The sequence below is a fragment of the Cervus canadensis genome, chromosome 3 (assembly GCF_019320065.1).
Source record: "Cervus canadensis isolate Bull #8, Minnesota chromosome 3, ASM1932006v1, whole genome shotgun sequence".
Taxonomy (NCBI): domain Eukaryota; kingdom Metazoa; phylum Chordata; class Mammalia; order Artiodactyla; family Cervidae; genus Cervus; species Cervus canadensis.
Genome location: NC_057388.1, coordinates 26,587,040 through 26,606,863, shown reverse-complemented (window position 1 = coordinate 26,606,863; position 19,824 = coordinate 26,587,040). Strand labels below are relative to the sequence as shown.

Below are 19,824 nucleotides of genomic sequence, written 5' to 3'. Positions count from 1 at the left end.
TAAAAGATTTATATGGGAAACAGAGTATTTACATTATCTCTGACAATGAGAAATAATTAATTTTTGGTGCCCTGAAAATAATTTTCACAAAAAGTATGAAAATTCTTACTCACAAACAAAGCACCCATAAAATTTTGTTCTTAGATGAGATGGCTGGATGGCATCACCGACTCGATGGGCATGAATTTGAGTAAACTCCGAGAGTTGGTGATGGACAGGGAGCCCTGGCGTGCTGCGATTCATGGGGTTGCAGAGTGGGACACGACTGAGCGACCGGATTGAACTGAATACCAACTATCAAACAGGGTTCCCCTGATATTGCAGGATATCATGAAGCAAAGGTAATGGAATGATCAAAAATAGCTGGCATAAAATATTTCTCTATGTGTGACAAAGAAAATATTAATTAGCCTCCCTGACGCTTGCCATCTTCATTTTATTTATTTATTTATTTATTTTTGCCATCTTCATTTTAAAAATAAGTGTGATAGCCAGTTTTTTTAAGTATTAGGAAATGTGTAAGGCCTCTCGCGTGGCACCAGGTACATGGGGAACACTTAGCATAAATCTAATGCTAACATTAGGGGCAATAGGAATACGTTACCAAAGGGTAGAAAAAGTTATGCAGGCTGGTTTGATTTTTGAGATTGCAGTGAATTGCAGCTTTACTTTTCTCATCTTAATTTAGCCAATATACTACCTCAAATTTATTTTAATTCTATTCCAAAAGGAGCACCCTATTCAAAGGAGAGGCAGAGAATTTAACCTTACCTAGCAGAGTCTAGTTTTTGGCTGTTACCTCCAAGCACACAGAACTGTGTGGAAGCGTGAGCGCAGTGCCTTCAGATCATGCCCGCAGCGCGTATGGGAAGCACATAGAACAAAACAGGTCCGTAGTATAAGTATCACAGTGCACAATGGAGACATGCAGAAAAAGCTTTTTCCCCCAACTCCCAAAGCAGGCACAGTTGGCCCTTCATATTCATATTCAGGTTACACATCCATAGATTCAACCAACCATGGAACAAAAATAAAACCAGAAAGTTCCAAAAAACAAAATTACAATTTTTTTGTGTGCTGGCAACTATTTATGTAGCATTTTCATTGCATTATGTATCATAAGTAAGCTAAGATAATTTTGCAGCTAGATGAAAAATCATAAGTGGTGTACTAGAGGCATTGGTTAATTCTATTATGCATCTAATAAAATTCTAAATTGTGAGCCTTAGAGTATGTATCTCAAACCAAATATGTGCATTTGAACAAATGAAGGATCTTGTTAAAATCAAATTCTGATTTGGTAGGTCTGGGATAAGGACTGAGATTCTGCATTTCTGATAAGTCCTCTGGTGTCCCCCAAACTTCTGGTCTGCAAGCTACACTGTATATGAGGAGCAAGGCTGTAACTAGAGCATTCTCTTCCCCTTACTGGATTTGAAACCTCTAGTCTTCTCTACATGTTTAACTCTTCTGGTCAAGTCTTCTGTTTTGTTATGAATTGAACTGTGTCCCCTCCAAAAGAGATGTTGCTGACCTAGCTGTCAGTAGCTGTGAGTGTGGCAGTATAGAAAAGTTGGCTCCTTACAGATGTAATCAAGTTAAGACGAGGTCATTAGGGTGCAGCTCAGTCCACACAACCGGTGCCCTTACGAGAAGAGGGGAATTTAAACATAAAAACTCAAAGGGCGAACACCATGTGAAAGCTGCGGTAGATTGGAGTCATGCATCTACAAAATATGGAGTGCCAAAGATCACTGGATGTCCCTAGAAGCTGAGAGAGAGGCATGCGGCAAATTCTCAGGGCTCTAAGATGGAACCCACCCTACTGACTCCTTGGTTTTGGACTTCTAGCTTTCAGAACTGTGTGACAAATTTCTGTGCTTTTAAGCCTGAAATACTTTGTTACAAAAGACCTAGGAAATGAATATATTTTTGTATGCTGTAATGTCATATTGCTGTGATATTTAGCATAAAACTTATCCATGAGAGAATGGAAGGAGGTGGATTAATATTTTTTTCCTTTTCTTTGTAAATAGTAAAGGGATTTAAAATGATTCATCTCTTATCACCCACAACAATTTTTTTTTTTTTTAAATCAGTGAATCATTGATTACCTAGAATGCCAAGAATGTTTAACTTCTTCATGAAAGTTAAGCCTGAGAAGTCTTTGTGGGGATCTTGTTTTTTTCTGACATAACTTACTTACTTTGTTTTCTACCTCCTTTGCATTGATAATAGCAGAGTGACCTAAAACTGCCCCACAGGATACAAAACTGCTGATATAGTTATGCTTCTAAGAAATTAGGCCTTAATTTTTCTGATTCACAGATTATAAAGATATTGAGCATATTTTCCCCCTTTTTGGTAATGAATCAAATAGACATCAGTTCACTGAAGCTCTTTATTCCTGTTCCAATCCTGCTGTTTCCTGTTGCTTTCACACGGGAATAGCTATATAGACAAAGAAGGATGAAATAATTTTTCTTCTCTCAGTTGCATGGAAAACAATTATTGTCCTCTTCTCTATAGAAAGGGGGACATTTGGTGGAATTAAATAAGGAATCCAAGGTAATATGGCATTAAGAACATTTCCCCCTTTATTATCCAAATAACCATCCTGAAGGGAGAATGATAACACATTTTCATAATTTAAATACAAGTGATTAATTGCAACAATAAAAGTGATATTGTTTGTTCTTATTGCTTTGGAAAAGTGCCTATCATTAAATACTTTATCTAATTTAACACTTAAGCACTGGTAAAAGACATCATTTTATTTCAAGTGGCACTTTGCAGCTAGGGAAGAAAAAAAGGAAAAATAATAAACTGTGCCTGTGGGAATAGATTATGCCAAGGAAGAACAAGAAACTAAATTCAACTTAATTTATGGATGTTGGGTTCTTTCTATTGCTCTTTGGTGAATATATTTAACTCAAAGCATTTCGCCCTGGATTTTCCTATGATAATGAATGGTGGCCTACGCATGGCACAGTGTACCGCTCCTGAATTGGGTTAGCTTGTGAGCAGATGCTGAGCAGCACCTTTCAGGATGGAGGCACTCTTCCTTTCAGGCACTGGGAATCTTGGTTGCTCAGGGCTGTCAACCAAGTCCTTCTGATGATGTTGATGCATCCAAGGCCAACACCTGCTCTGGGGAGGGTTGGAGAGGCAGCCTCTATCCAATGACTGGTCGATGTAGGGCATCAAGCCCCAAACTCTCTGCCTCAAAGTGAGACAACTCTGAATCCATAGCTCCCTGTGGGGATGGTCCAAGACCTTGGTTGTAATTGGATCACAGTTCACCGTGTATCCTGTGTTCACTCACTAACTGATGTTGATCCTAGGAACACTTCTGGCAAAAATCTCAGAAGCTCAGTATGTTTTTCAGGTAACCAAGTTTCAACAGCTTATAAATTAAAGCAACATGATATAAACAGTCAAGGATACTGAGTAGTGATAGTGAATACTGGTACTGGTAGTGATACTAAATACTGATAGTGAAGGACTCTGATACTTGATCTAGTATATATGTTAGATAAAATAATGATCTCCCCAAAGATGTCTATGTGCTGATTCCTGAAACCTGAGAGTATGTTGCCTTCCATGTCAAAGGGACTTTGGAGATGTGATTATCATTGGGATCTCCAAATAGGTAAATTATACTGGATTATCCACACAAGTCCAATATAATGTCAAGGGGCTTTAAAGGTGAAGAAAGGAGGCAGAAGAAATCAGAGAAAGATATGTGACAATGGAAACAAAGTCAGAATGATAAATATGAGAAGGTCTCAAACCACTGCTGCTGGCTTTTAAGGTGGAGAAAGGGAGCCACAAGCCAAGGAGTGCAGGGCAGCCTCTAGAAGCTGAGGAGTCAGAGCCTAGAGCCTCCAGAAAGAAACGCAGCTGACACTTTGATTTTAGGAATTCTGTCCCAAAGAACCATAAAGTAATATGCTTGTGTTGTTTTAAGCCATGAAGTCTGTGGTCTTTCGTTAGAACAGCAATAGCAAATTCCACAGTATATTTCCTATGCATGTTCAGTTGTGTAGCTGAATTAGCAGCATTATTTCGTGGTCACTAACACTGGATAAAATGGCCTGCCTGGGGAACTGAATTTGCTTTGTGTCCATTCTTCCCTGTCTGCCCCATTTTGGTGATCACACCTTATTCTCAACCCTAAATGTTTACAGTGTGAGGTATAGCCAGCAGGATCATACCTGGCTTTGTCTTGACAAAGAACCACAAATTCAAAACACAGTGGTGTTCGAATGAGACTGTTATAGTCTTTGTAGTTTTCTGGACCTGAGTTCAAATCCCAGCACCGTAATTTACTGGCTCAGTGGCCATAGTCAGTTGTCCAGCTTTTCTGAGCCACCTTTCCTCATTTATGAAATAGAAGTTTTGTGTGTGTGTGAGTGTATGTGTGTATCTTATAGAGTTGTTATGAGTATTAAATTACATGTTCTTACACATTGGTGCAGAACAGGAACTTAATAAACATTAATTATTTATGTTATTACAGCATGGTTCAATGATTCATTCATTCAAGAAATATTTCGTGAGTTCTTACTGTGTGCTAAGATTTGTTTTCCCAAACTGCTGGATGATCACATAGAGATAGAACTGAAATTTGTCTTCAAGATTTAAGAAACTAACATGTCTTTAACATTTAATACATGAATTAATTCATTAAGAAATGGCTTGGACAATTTTTATTCAGTGTGAACTGACCATGTTACCCAGTGGATTATGAAAATACCTTGCACCAGCCCCAAATATGTAAAACACACACAGAGCAACTAAAGAACATTTTCCCAAGAGTGCTTGGGGAAAAAATGTGATTGTAGTAGACTTCATTGAAAATGCAGGAGAAAACTCCAGCACATTTGAGGTTATGACCTAATATGTCTTTTTACCCTTAGGTTATTTGACTAGAACAGCATATGCACATTCAGTGTTTCATTAAAAGGCACATTCCTGCTCAGAGACATAACAGATATATTTGCAGTAAAAGAATTTTATTTATTTTCCTATTACAAACTCTGCCAGAACCACATGGAAAAAGACCAAAGGATTTATTACCTTTAAAATCCATTCATCTAGTTTTGAAAGGTTTTCTCAAAATACCAGTTGAAATGATGTTGTTACTTTCAGTTCTTACTGAAGTGCTTATAATTATAGTCATCAAAAGACAATTATTAAAATATAAGACAAAGAGGAGTACAGTTATAAAAGTTCAATAAATTATATGCGAAGAAATGCCTTTTATTAATGCAGATTGTTAAAAAATAAAAGGAATTTGCAGAAACTATTTCGTGAAATGTAAAGAGTCATTATAGGAGTGAATTTAAGTTTAGTGTTTGATTATAAGTAAACTTTAAACAATCATTTTTTTTTTTATTTATAAAGAAAGGAATCAGCAAAATCAAACATGTAAGAGTAAAGAAATAGGAGAAAATATTTTCCTTAGTTGGCTTGTATTAGGATAGTTAAAGTCTCTATTCTCAGCGGAGAATAGTGCCATTAATAGATGTGAACAGAGTTAACATAACTCTTTAGGTATTTCAGCAGATTCCAAAACCAGTTCCACAATCTTATACTGTTAAGGCCAATGTAAATTATTTATAAAATTACAGAGAGAAGTGACAGAGCCTTCAAAATATGCTAGCGAGACTTCTCATTTTATAGAAAAGGAAGTTGAAGTCTGAAGTGATATACTACAATCCAAATGATGAGTCATCCCAAATTAGAAGACCCAGCGTTTAGTTCCGGGCCCTTGTTTTTGATTGCTAGTATGTTGTCCAAATTCATCACCACGTCACTTAACAGGCTTTGTTCAAAATGCCTTCTCACTATTTTCCAATATCCAGTCCACATTCAAGTGAGATTTGCCTCTAAAGTTTCCTTGGAATGTGCCCTAAGATTTTGAAAGTAATTCTAAATAAAAGTAACAAAATGTTTCCAAGGCAAGTCAGCACTGTCTAGAGCAGCACTACCCAATAAAAATAAAAATATTTTTTAATAGATACATTGAAAAAGTAAAAAGAAACAGATGAATAAATTTTAGTAACCCATTGTGTGTAACTCAATATATCAAACATAATTATTTCAACATGTAATAAATGGTAAAAAAAAAAATTAACAAGATTTTATGTTCTTGTATTCATACTCAGTCTTCAAAATCAGTGTGGATGTTACATTTATAGCATGTATCCATTTGTACTAGACTTATTTCAAGTGCTCAGTAGATAATTGTGCCATGTGTCTCCCATATTGGACAACATGGATCTAGAGTGATAACCATTTAAATTCTACATTAAAATTAAACTACTTTAGTCTAATTATAAGCGTGAATAACTTTGAATAAATAAAACAGCTGGCAATTTTTATTCCCTAAATATTAGAAATCACTTTATATTTATATTCTGGATTTCATATTGCACTTATATTGAATTTCTTCTGTTTCTTCTCTTTTGCTTCTATTTATCTCTTTCTTCTTTTCTGCCATGTCTGGAAGAATTCCTCTAACTTCCTTTTTAATTCATTGGCTTAATTTTCCGTAGTATCTTATCAGTTCTTCAAGGTATCTATTGCACATTTAAATTTGATAATTTGTTTTTTGTTTTTTTTTTTTTTTTGACTGAGGCAATATTTCCTGAGCTCAGATGATTCTCTTTGATAGATTTATAGGGTAAATTAACACTTCAATCTCCCTGATATTATAAAATGTTCATTATTAGTTTTCCCTTCTTTGGACTTATTTCATTTGATTACTTAGAATACATTTCCCTTCTTTAATGCTGTGTAATCTTTGTATAATAAATATTTGATTGGTAATTTGTTTCACAGTGCTGTGGCAAAAATGTGGAGTACATGTGTGGAGGTCATCAGAGTGGCAACATATCTCTGGCATGAACAATATGTAAATATCCCATTTTCTCAAGTGCTGAACATCTTTAGAGTAAAACGTGGTATTAAAACTCTACACGGTGCAAGGTCTTGGTTTTAAAGAAGACTGTAGTCCAATCCAATGAAAACTAGGCTGATTCTGCTGTCATATGTGTGTGCGTTCTTGTCAGTATACCTAAGGACAGAAAATAACATCCCCAACTTTGCAAAAGTATTTGTATGTTTCGTATCTTCTTGTTAATAAATGTGGTATATTTGGTCTAAATTTTTATTTTAACAGACCGCCTGGTAAACCAGATAACCAAATGCTGGGCAGCGTACACTTAACTGTGATCTCCGAAGGTCACCAACTGATGAAGAGCCAACTGGATCAGGTCAGTTTAAAATGATTGGTTTGGTCTTTTTGCCCGCTGCTTTCTGAATCCTTATGAAGGAATGTCTGCAATTCTGTTACGGTAACAAAATGTGATGGTATGTGGTTTTCTGTTAAAGAACAGTTCTTATCAAAAGGGACAAAAGAGTTTCTCTTTTCTTTAGTTTCATTTGGATGCTGAGTCCGAGAAGCAGGCTGAGGAGTCTCCCAGTCTCTGACTGGCTGGCCTGACTGCGCTGGTGGTGTGCCTGAGGCTCTTCCCCTTCCAGGACTGGTTGAGTCCCCACGGCTTAGATGTGGTCACGGCTGCCTGTCTCACCCACAGCTGCAATAGTCGTTCACTGTTCCTGCTTTCCGCTGTTTTCTCCTACTGTCGTGGGGTCCTCGCCATGTCGCGGTGACTGCCCGGTGTTCCACAACATTATGAGCCAGACACAGACAAGTAAACTCTAAGGGTTTTGGTTGACCAAATGGTAACCATTTCCATTCCATGAGGGAAAGGCAAGAAAAGATGTTTAAAGCCTTGATATTACAAAATACTTCCTGGTGTCATTTCAGTGTTGATTCTTCCTATCATATTGCAGTTCAACAAGATTCCATTAAATAAGGTCAAATGTGTATAAACGTCCTGTTATCTGGTTCCTCTGCAGTCTCCTTCCTTGGCCCACAAGTACAGCATTATATTTGAGATGACCTTGGATTACATTGATCCTATAGATCCCAGGGGATGTGTTCCTGCAGAAAGGCATAAATGAAACATCTGTAACTCCATTCCTGCTACCTTCAGAGGTGTAACTGAGATGGCAGAAATACTCTCAGTTACTCTTACTAGGTTCCAATAAGCGAAAGTCATTAAACAAATGTTCGTCCATTCACAGAAAATATTCATCTTAAAAACACGTTGGCAAATTAGATCAATCCTTTGCAAAAAAAAAATGCACAAAGGATTTAAATTTTGTACTTGAATTTACATGTATGCTAATTCATACCAATTATATTTTAAGTGTAAGCATCCTATAATCAATACTTTATCTTCATTATTTTAGCCTTCAAAGTTTTAACTAATAGTCTTCTACATTTTCAAATATGATATTCTTTTATTTTGTATTTATGTAATAAATGTAAAGGAATTTAGAAAGGAGGATAGTTCAGTGTTAAATGGAATTAAAATCCTAAGTTGAAAAACATGCTAAAGAGCACTCACAATTCTTGACTTTTTCATCATCTCCAATTTCAAATCTTGGTTGTATGATAACTTTACTCTTCCCTTCCTCTGCCTTGGGAGAAAGGCTGGAAATATTTTAATATAATGAAGTCTTGTATTCTCTCTTTCGATTGATTCTCAGAAAATGAACAGTCTCATTGTATGCCCAACACGCAGAATTCTTTCAAGGTGTTGGTGTTTTTCTTCAGGCATGCATGTAATAATATGAAAACTGCTTGATTACTAAAAGACTTAACTCAGAAAAGAAACTGATTTCATCTTCTCAGATCTGTGGTTTCATTTGTAAAATGCTGAAAATGTGTATTCCCTATGCATGAAAAATAGCCTGACACATAATCTTTTATTTACTCAACACAGAGTTTCCTATTCTGAATCTGTGGATTCTAATAGGATTAAATTGTTTTCCCTTGTGATGATCTTTTAATGAGGATGCTGTGTAATTGGAGGAGTAATTGATTCAAAAGAAATGGGAGTCTCTGAAAATATGTTAAAAAGAATTCCTGAAACTATTTACCTAAATGACTCCAAGATTATACTTTGTATTCTAAATGAAGATAAAAACAAAACATTATGCTATTTTTTGCTCAGAATATTTTAAAGCATTGTATTTGAGGCCCAGTGAAAGAAGAGCTGGATTAAAGCTGTTTATGAGGATTGCAGCAACAGAAGCATAAGTGTATATTCAGGTAGAATGAACAGGGATGTCAAAAAACGGCTTCTGTCAGGAGGAAAATTCTCAACCCTGATAGCTCTCACTTTCAATTATAGTACAGGTCGAGTATCAAGAAAAGGCCGCAATGAAATTCAAGTGCTATACTCAGCTGACAGCTATTCTTGTGTTGCTTTCTCTTGCAGCAAATTAGTGCTTCCAGGAGCTATCTGTTGTGTAAAAAGTCTTGCATTTATGCATGCTGATTTTCCCTCTTTGCAGTGTGTTATTATATGTGACCAACTATTTTTTCCTTGAGTCTGTTTTGTATGACAAAGTAGGATTCTGGACATTCAAAATCAAATGCCTCGCTGTTTGTTACATTTCCTATAATTTCAGAACAAGCTTAAAATATGAGAAATGTAGGTAAGACTATCTGAAGGATGACGAATCTTAATAGACCATCATCTATTAAGATGCAGAAATAGATGAGCAAATATCTTTAATACTCCACTCTACTAAACCAAGGGAAAAGCCATTAAGATAAAGCTCAGCAGAAGGTGAACATTTTCCCTTCCATTTAAGTATGTAATTATTCTAGAACCGTAGATATTTAAACTACATGCTATTGTTTCATTTGCAGTTATATATGCCAGTGTACTAAAATTCAATGATAAAGTAACTTAATTTTTTTTAATTAAAAAAATTTATTTTCTCTTTGGCTGCAAGGGGTCTTCACTGCTGCATACCGGCTTTCTCTAGTTGCAGTGAGCTGGGGCTGCTCTTTGTTGCAGGGTGCCGGCTTCTTCTTGCGGTGGCTTCTCTTAATTGCAGAGCCTGGGCTCTAGAGTGTGCGGGCTTCAGTAGTTGTGTGCATGGGCTTAGCTGCTCTACAGCATGTGAAATCTTCCCGGACCAGGGATTAACCCATGTCCACTCCATTGGCAGGCAGATTCTTAACCACTGGGTCACGAGCGAAGTCCCAAGGTATTTTATTGAAATGTTTCTTATCTCTAATTTTTGGGCAAGGAGACAAATGTAAAAGAAACAAATTAATCCAAGAATTCTTTTTTTAAACATAGGCATTTGTAAGTGTAGTGAAACTTTACATTTGCCCTTCAGCAACACTTGAGACTGACTACATAAAAATATAACATGATGACACTAAGTCCTTGATTAGTTAATACAAGTTAACTATGCGTAATATTTATTCTTTGTTACTATGACAATAAAGCAATAAAATAGCTGATAGATAGAGATCCAACCTAAGTCCATCCTAAAGGAGATCAGTGTTCATTGGAAGGATTCATGCTGAAGCTGAAACTCCAATACATTGGCCACCTGATGCAGAGCTGACTCATTTGAAAAGACCCTGATGCTGGGAAAGATTGAGGACAGGAGGAGAAGGGAATGACGGAGGATGAGATGATTGGATGGCATCACCCACTCAATGGGCATGAGTTTGGGTAAACTCTGGGTGTTGGTGATAGACAGGGAGGCCGGGCGTGCTGCCGTTCATGGGCTCACAAAGAGTCGGACACAACTGAGCGACTGAATTGAACTGAATTTTAGTCAGAAGGTTTGAAACCAAAGGGTAGCACACAATTTATCAACAAAATTAAACTAAGCATGCTACTCAATTGAGGTTTAAAATGGTACTGGGCATTGAGACTATTTTATTATCTTTTAAGGTTATTTTCATTGAATTACATGAAGTTAACTATGTATTTCAGAATATGAATTTTTCAGCCAAAATTATGTAAAGGGTAAACACATGGGCTCATAACTGATGAGTATAATAAAATATTTTTCTCTTGACCTTTTCTATTTTATCTAGTTTGACCATCTATTTGCGAAAAAGCTTCTAGAAAGCCATTTAATAAGTAATAGAGTATCACTTTCCAAAATGCACAGTCCTAAGGATTTAGAATGTGGTACTGAGGATTAGAAAGAATCTACTTAGGAGGGAAATTATACAGCAATTAAAGCACTCTACCACTACAAATTCTATGTGGGGTTTTAAAAAGGGATTCTATTTAATTCCTTAAACACTGCAGCATTAAAACTTGGAGTATGATGTTACCAAAGAGATTATATTATTAAAAAGATTGGTAAAACCCAGTTACCAGTATGAGAGAATGACACTAATGTTTTAAAGGATAGCCAGATTATTCAATATTATTAAAGTCAATAGTAAACAGAATAGAAAGTAAGCAAAGGATTTATCTTGTACAACTGGAAAAATATCTTTATATTTTGAATTCCCAAGTTATGGAATTTACACACATATACACACATATAAACACATATCCTTTTTATTAACTCATTCACAAAGACTAGTTCAATATATTTGAAAATTAACACTAGTTATACTGTCAATAACTCAGCTCTATAAATTTTTATCCTAGCACAAAGAGGAATCATTACCAGGGGAAAATAATATTTTAAAATAAATTTCTTGCATTTTCAAAGTTTAATAAGCCTTTAGATGGGATTTGGATTCTTCAGTTATTCAGCTTATTCAGATAAACCCAAACATCTTTAAAAGACTAAATTATCTAAGTCTAAGAGCCAGCCTAAACAAATTTTGACCTTTCATATCTGAAACTTATTGTTCTTGATATTGTTCAGTTGCTAAGTCATCTCCGACTCTTTACAACCCCATAAACTGCTGCAGGCCAGGTTTCCTTGTCCTTCACTATTTCCCAGAGCTTGCTCAAACTCATGCCCATTGAGTCAGTGAGCCATCCAACCATTTCATCCTCTGTCCCTGCCTTTCCCTCATCCCCTCATCCCCTTCTTTCCCTGCCTTCAATCTTTCCCAGCATCAGGGTGTTTTTCAGGGAGTCAACTCTTCACATCAGGTGGCCAAAATATTGGAGCTTCAGCATCAGTCCTTCCAATGAATATTCAGGGTTGATTTCCTTTAGGTTTGAGTGGTTGGATATCTCCTTGCTGTCCAAAGGACTCTCAAGAGTCTTCTCTAGCACCGCAACTCAAAGCATCAATTCTTCGGCACTCAGCTTTGTTTGGTCCAAATCTCACATCCATACATGACTACTGGAAAAACCATAGTTTTGACTATATGGATCCTTGTTGACAAAGTGATGTCTCTGCTTTTTAATACATTGTCTAGGTTTGTCATATGTTTTCTTCCAAGGAGCAAGTGTCTTTTAATTTTGTGGCTGCAATTTCTGTCTACAGTGATCTTTGAGAACCAAGAAAATAAAATCTGTAACTATTTCCACTTTTCCTCATTTATTTGCATGAAGTGATGGGACTGGATGCCATGATCTTCTTTTTTTTTCTTTAATGTTGAATTTTACACCAGCTGTTTTCTCTTTCACTCTCATCAAGAGATTCTTTAGTTCCTCTTCAGTTTCTGCCATTAGAGTGATGTCATCTACATATCTGATAATTCTCCTGGCAATATTGATTCTTACTTGTGGTTCATCCAGCTTGGCATTTCACGTGATGTACTCTGCATATAAGTCAAATAAGCAGGGTGACAATATACAGCCTTGACATACTCCTTTCTCAATTTGGAACCAGTCTATTGCATGTCCAGTGCTAACTGTTGCTTCTTGACCTGCACACAGGTTTCTCAGGAGGCAGGTAAGGTGGTCTGGTATTCCCATCTCTTGAAGAATTTTCCACAGTTTATTGTGATCCACACAGCATAGTCATTAGCATAATCAATGAAGAAGATGTAGATGTTTTTCTGGAATTCTCTTGCTTTCTGTATGATCCAATGGATTTTAGCAATTTGATCTTGGTTCCTTTGCCTTTTCTAGTTCCAGCTCATACATTTGGAAGTTATTAGTTCATGTACTATTGAACCCTAGCTGAAGGATTTTGAGCATTACCTTGAACATGTGAAGTCAAAGTCATTTGGTCGTGTCTGACTCTTTGCGACCCCATAGACTATACAGTTCATGGAATTCTCCAGGCCAGAATACTGGAGTGGGTAGCCTTTCCCTTCTCCAGGGGACCTTCTCAACCCAGGGATCGAACCCAGGTCTCCCACATTGCAGGCGGATTCTTTACCAGCTGAGCCACAAGGGAAGCCCTGAACACGCGGAGTGAGTGCAGTTGTAAGATAGTTTGAACATTCTGTGGCATTGCTTTTCTTTGGGATTGGAATGATAACTTACCTTTTCCAGTTCTGTGCCACTGCTGTGTGTGTGCTGTGTTTAGTTGCTCAGTTGTGTCCAGCTCTTTGCAGAGCCCATGGACTCGAGCCCGCCAGGCTCCTCTGTCCTTGGGGATTCTTCAGACATGAAAACTGGAGTGGGTTGCTATGCCCTTCTCCAGGGGATCTTCCCAACCCAGGGACTGAACCCAGGTCCCCTGCATTGCAGGAGGATTTTTTACCATCTGAGCCTCCAGGGAAGCCCAAGTTTTCTAAATTTGCTGCCATATTGAGAGCAACACTTCAGCAGCAGCATCTTAAATTTAAGATTTAAAATAGATGAGCTGGAATTCCATCACCTCCACTAGCTTTGTTAATAATAATGCTTCCAAAGACCCACTTGACTTCACACTCCAAGATGTCTGATTCTATGTGAGTGACCTCAGGATCATGGTTATCTGCATCACTAAGACCTTTTTTGTACAGTTGTTTTATGTATTCTTGCCACGTCATCTTAATCTCTTCTGCGCCTAAGGTCCTTGCCATTTCTGTCCTGTATTGTGCCCATCTATGTATGATATGTTCCCTGGGAAACTCCAATTTTCTTGAAGAGATCTCTAGTCTTTCCCATTCTATTGCTTTCTTCTATTTCTATGCATTGTTCACTTAAGATAGCTTTCTTATCTCTCTGTGCTATTCTTTGGAACAGCATCATTGTCAACAAAAGTCTGAAATGCAGCACTTGGAGGAAGTCTCAAAAATGACAGAATTATCTCTGTTCGTTTTCAAGGCAAAGCATTCAATATTATGGTAATCCAAGTCTATGACCCAACCAGTAATGCTGAAGCTGAAGTTGAATGTTTCTGTGAAGAACTACAAAACCTTCTGAACTAACACCCATAAAGGATGTCCTTTTCATTATAGGGGACTGGAATGCAAATGTAGGAAGTCAAGAAACACCTGGAATAACAGGCAAATTTGGTCTTGGAGTACAGAATGAATCAGCAAAAAGGCTAATAGAGTTTTGCCAAGAGAACTTACTAGTCATAGCAAACACCCTCTTCCAACAACACAAGAGAAGACTCTACACATGGACATCACCAGATGGCCAACACCGAAATCAGATTGATTATACTCTTTGCAGCCAAAGATGGAGAAGCTCTATACAGTCAGCAAAAACAAGTTCGGGAGCTGACTGTGGCTCAGATCATGAACTCCTTATTGCCAAATTCAGACTTAAACTGAAGAAAGTAGGGAAAACCACTAGACCATTCAGGTGTGACCTAAATCAAATCCTTTACAATTATACAGTGGAAGTAAGAAATAGATTTAAGGGACTAGATCTGATAGAGTGCCTGATGAACTATGGATGGATGTTCATGACATTGTATAGGAGACAGGGATCAAGACCATCCCCAAGAAAAAGAAATGCAAAAAAGCAAATTGCCTGTCTGAGGAGGCCTTACAAATAGCTGTGAAAAGAAGAGACATGATAAGCAAAGGAGAAAAGGAAAGATATACCCATTTGAATGCAGAGTTCCAAAGAACAGCAAGGATAGATATGAAAGCCTTCCTCAGTGATCAGTGCAAAGAAATAGAGGAAAACAACAGAATGGGAAAGACTAGAGATCTCTTCAAGAAAATTAGAGATACCAAGGGAATAGTTCACACAAAGGTGGTCTCAATAAGGGACAGAAATGGTATGGACCTAATAGAAGCAGAAGATATTAAGAAGAGGTGGCAAGAATACACAGAAGAACTGTACAAAAAAGAACTTCATGACCCAGATAATCACAATGGTGTGATCACTCACCTAGAGCCAGACATCCTGGAATGTGAAGTCAAGTGGGCCTTAGGAAGCATCACTATGAACAAAGCTAGTGGAGCAGATGGAATTCCAGTTAGGCTATTTCAAATCCTAAAAGAGGATACTGTGAAAGTGTTGCACTCAATATGCCAGCAAATTTGGAAAACTCAGCAGGACTGGAAAAGGTCAGTTTTCATTCCAATCCCAAAGAAAGGCAATCCCAAAGAATGCTCAAACTACCACACAGTTGTATTCATCTCACACATTAGTAAAGTAATGCTCAAAATTCTCTTAAGCCAGGCTTCAGCAATACGTGAACCATGAACTTCCAGATGTTCAAGTTGGTTTTAGAAAAGGCAGAGGAACCAGAGATCAAATTGCCAACATCTGCTGGATCATTGAAAAAGCAAGAGAGTTCCAGAAAAACATCTGTTTCTGCTTTATTGACTATACCAAAGCCTTTGACTGTATGGATCATGATAAAGTGTGGAAAATTCTGAAAGAGATGGGAATACCAGACCTCCTAATCTGCCCCCTGAAAAATCTGTGTACAAGTCAGGAAGCAACAGTTAGAACTGGACATGGAACAACAGACTGGTTCCAAATAGGAAAAGGAGTATGTCAAGGCTGTATATTGTCAGCCTACTTATTTAACTTATGTTCAGAGTACATCATGAGAAACGCTGGGCTGGAAGAAGCACAAGCTGGAATCAAGATTGCCAGGAGAAATATCAATAATCTCAGATATGCAGATAACACCACCCTTATGGCAGAAAGTGAAGAAGAACTAAAGAGCCTCTTGATGAAAGTGAAAGACGAGAGTGAAAAGTTGGCTTAAATGTGAACATTCAAGAAAATTATATCATGGCATCCAGTCCCATCACTTCATGGCAAATAGATGGGGAAACAGTGGAAACAGTGACAGATTTTATTTTCTTGAGCTCCAAAATCACTGCAGATGGTGATTGCAATCATGAAATTAAAAGACATTTACTCCTTGGAAGGAAAATTATGACCAACCTGGACAGCTTATTAAAAAGCAGAGACATTACTTTGCCACCAAAGATCCATCTCGTCAAGGCTATGGTTTTTCCAGGAGTCATGTATGGATGTGAGAGTTGGAGTATAAAGAAAGCTCAGTGCCGAAAATTGATGCTTTTGAACTGTGGTGTTGGAGAAGATTCTTGAGAGTCCCTTGGACTGCAAGGAGATCCAACCAGTCCATCCTAAAGGAGATTAATCCTGAGTGTTCATTGGAAGGACTGATGTTGAAGCTGAAACTCCAATACTTCGGCCACTTGTTGCAAAGGGTTGACCCATTGGAAAAGACCCTGATGTTGGGAAAGATTGAGGGCATGAGGAGAAGGGGCCGACAGAGGATGAGATGGTTGGATGGCATCACCAACTCAATGGAGAAGAGTTTGAGTAAGCTCCGGGAGTTGGTGATGGACAGGGAGCCCTGGCATGCTGTGGTCCATGGTATCGCAAAGAGTCATATACGACAGAGTGACTGAACTGAACTGCACTGCATTCAAATGTGCATGTCTTTCCCTTTCTCCTATGCCTTTCATGTCTCTTCTTTTCCCAGGTATTTGTAAGCCCTCTTCAGACAAGCACTCTGCCTTCATATATTTCTTTTTCTTAGGAATGCTCTTGGTCCTCTCCTCCTGTACAGTATTATGAAGCTCCACCCATAGTGTTTCAGGCACTCTGTCTGCCAGATCTAATCCCTTGAATCTACTTGTCACCTCCAGTGTAAAATCATAAGGGATTTGACATAGGTCATACCTCAATGGTCTAGTGTTTTTCCCTACTTTCTTCTATTTAAGCCTGAATTTTGTAATAAGGAGTTCATGTTCTGAGCTGCGGTCAGCTCCAGGTCTTGTTTTTGCTACTGTACAGAGATTCTCCATTTTCAGCTGCAAAGAATATAATCAATCTGATGTTGGTATTGACCATCTGGTGACCTCCATGTGTAGAGTCGTCTCTTGTGTTGTTGGAAGATGGCATATGTTATGACCAGTGTGTTCTCTTGGCACAGCTGTTAGCCTTTACCCTGCTTCATTTTGGACTCCAAGGCCTGTTACTCTAGGTGTCTCTTGACTTCCTACTTTAGCATTCCAATCCTCTATATTGAAAAGGACATTTTGGGGGGGGGGGAATTTAGTTCTAGAAGTTCTTATAGATCTTCATAAAACCATTCAACTTCAGCTTCTTCGGCATTAGTAGTTGGGACATAAACTTGGATTACTGTGATGCTGAATGGTTTGCCTTGAATACGAACTGAGATCAGTCTGTTGATTTTGAGATTGCACCCAAGTACTGATTTTCGGATTTGTTATATCAGACTTATTTATAGAAAATAAGCAACATAATTGAAAATTAGGACATTATAAGGAGAACAAAACTGTATTTAGTCTATTGAAGCAGCTTATCAAAAAAATTAACATGCAAAGCATTTTTGTTGTAAAATTTTCAAATAATACAAAGCTTAATGTTCCATTAAGGAACACACTCAATTAAACCTGTTTATAATTTCATATCTTATAGTTTCCACTGGAAAATCATCTCTATAATTATAGGCTTTTTCTTTCATTAGATGTAAATATACACTATATATTCATGTATCTTCAATATGCAACTTGGGAAAAAACAGTGCTTTGGCTCTTTGGAATAGTAGGGTTGTTTTTTTTTTTTTAAATCAGAAATTCTAACATCTGACAGGGATTTAAGTCTGCTTTATTGTTACATGCCATAGATTTGGAAAAGTTTCTGACAAGAGTGTAGATATCAAAGAACCAGGCTACTAATTTTCATTTCTATACTGACAGATACAAGGATAAAAGTTGTGTCATGTTTGTCAAGTAACATAGATCCTCTTTTGATTTTCCTTTTCTTCAGTTCCATGAGCTTGGTAATGGGTGCTTTAAAAATACATATTGACATTTTTAAAAGGGTACAAAGACTATCAATCTTATTAATCTTGAGGAATAACACAATCTAAAAAGGGGGGCAGGGGCATCCTATTTCAACTAAGATCGTGGTGATGATACCTTTGTAAGATCAGAAGACATTACTGACTTCAGCCTGGTTTGTATTTGAGAATATTCTATATATTCCTTATGACACCTCAAGTTCAATTAAAAAAACAAAAACAAAAACACTGCTCTAGGGAGGTATAGAAATATACCAGAATGTGGCTTTTTTACCCAGTTCCATTATTTCCATTTATTTCTGTCTTTGACTTCAGTACTGTTGATGAGGTTAGGAATACTTGACTTATCTTCTGTATTTTCATACTGTCAGATGACTCTCAAGTCATTATAGCTATCTCTACTTTTCCTTTTAAACTGAATTGATTTTCCATTGGATATTTGTACACCTGACCAATATTAATCATCTATTCCTTAATACCAACAGTGTACCATGTTCAGTATATCCAAAAGTAAATACATTAACTCTTCCTCTCCCCAACTGCATCCCACACCTGATATTCTTTCACTATAATTTTTCTTATCGGTTATGAGGTATTTGTAAAGAAAGTAGTTGTCCTTCTAACACCAATTTCTCATCCTTGTTTGGTCACTGAACCCTAAATACACTCAGAGTGGCAAAATGTTCAGACAAAGTACACTTCCCAGCCACCCTTGAAGCTAGGTGTGGCCATGTACTAAGCTCTGGCCAAAGAGATAAATGTGGAAATTGCTAGGTGAGTGTTCTATGGGCCTCTTAAAAGGGAGAGGAGAAGCTGTGCTGTGCTTGTTTTGGCTCTTTCACTTTCTGCTCCTTGCTTGATATATGGAAGTTGTACTTGAGCTCCGGCATCCATGTTGGACAATGCAAATTGTAATGAAGAAGCAAAACAGCCAGTGGAGAGGCAGGTTGAAGGAGCCTGGGTCTCTGTGAGCACCGCACAGCTATCGTCTAGACCTAGAGTGCTTTCTTCACACTTGGCCCAAGGCAGAGAGAAATAAATTGTTAACTTACTTTAACCACTGTTATTTCTGGTATCTGTTACTAGCACGCGAAAGTAATTCCTTATTAACATAGTACACAGAGTTCCCAAGAGTTCTTCTAGAATTTGTCTCCTTTGTAATCCACCCTAACAGCCAATTAATCACTGAGTCCTGTCAGTTTAATTTCTTAAATGTATTTCAAATTTTATGCTTTTTTCTACATCCCACTTTTATTACTTTAGTTCAAACAGTTGTCATCTGACACCACATCATTGCAGCCGACTCCAGCTCATCTTCTTTCAGCCTCACTTCCCTAGGGGATATCATCCCAACTGCTGCCAGAAATGATGATCTGATCATAATCCTCTCTGCTCCCCTTCACGTTCACATACTTTCAGTGACTAATTTCCAACCAGGTAATTTTTTTAGTGTGCCAAAAAACTATGAATCTTGAGTATTGGCCTTGTCTCCAGTCTTACACTCTAGAAATATTGAAACATTGCTAGTTCCCTGAATACTCACCCCTTCGATTCCTTGTCAATGCTGCTTATTCTCTAAATGCCTTTTGTCAGGCTGTTGGTTACAAAGCTCTTATTCATCAATTTAAAACATGTTTTAGATTCTCTTTGAAGATTTCATGCCTCCCTGACTTGTTAAACACAGTCTTCACTCTGTAAAATTATACACAATTCTACATATTGTTGCATATCACATTGTACCATTACTATTTTTAGATGCCTGTTTCATTTACAAGACTTATGGACAATCTAAGG

General features: G+C 37.4%; 1 protein-coding gene across 1 annotated transcript in view; it reads left to right on the top strand.

Annotated features, from left to right (window-relative positions):
• Window positions 1-258: 258 nt before the first annotated feature.
• The window catches only part of TMEM196 (transmembrane protein 196), a 136,974-nt gene continuing 117,408 nt past the window's right edge, over window positions 259-19,824 (top strand). The window contains exons 1-2 of the mRNA XM_043462800.1: window positions 259-341; window positions 7,190-7,283. Coding sequence (XP_043318735.1) covers window positions 331-341; window positions 7,190-7,283 — 105 coding nt within the window. The 5' untranslated portion in view covers window positions 259-330. The remainder of the gene's footprint in view (window positions 342-7,189; window positions 7,284-19,824) is intronic.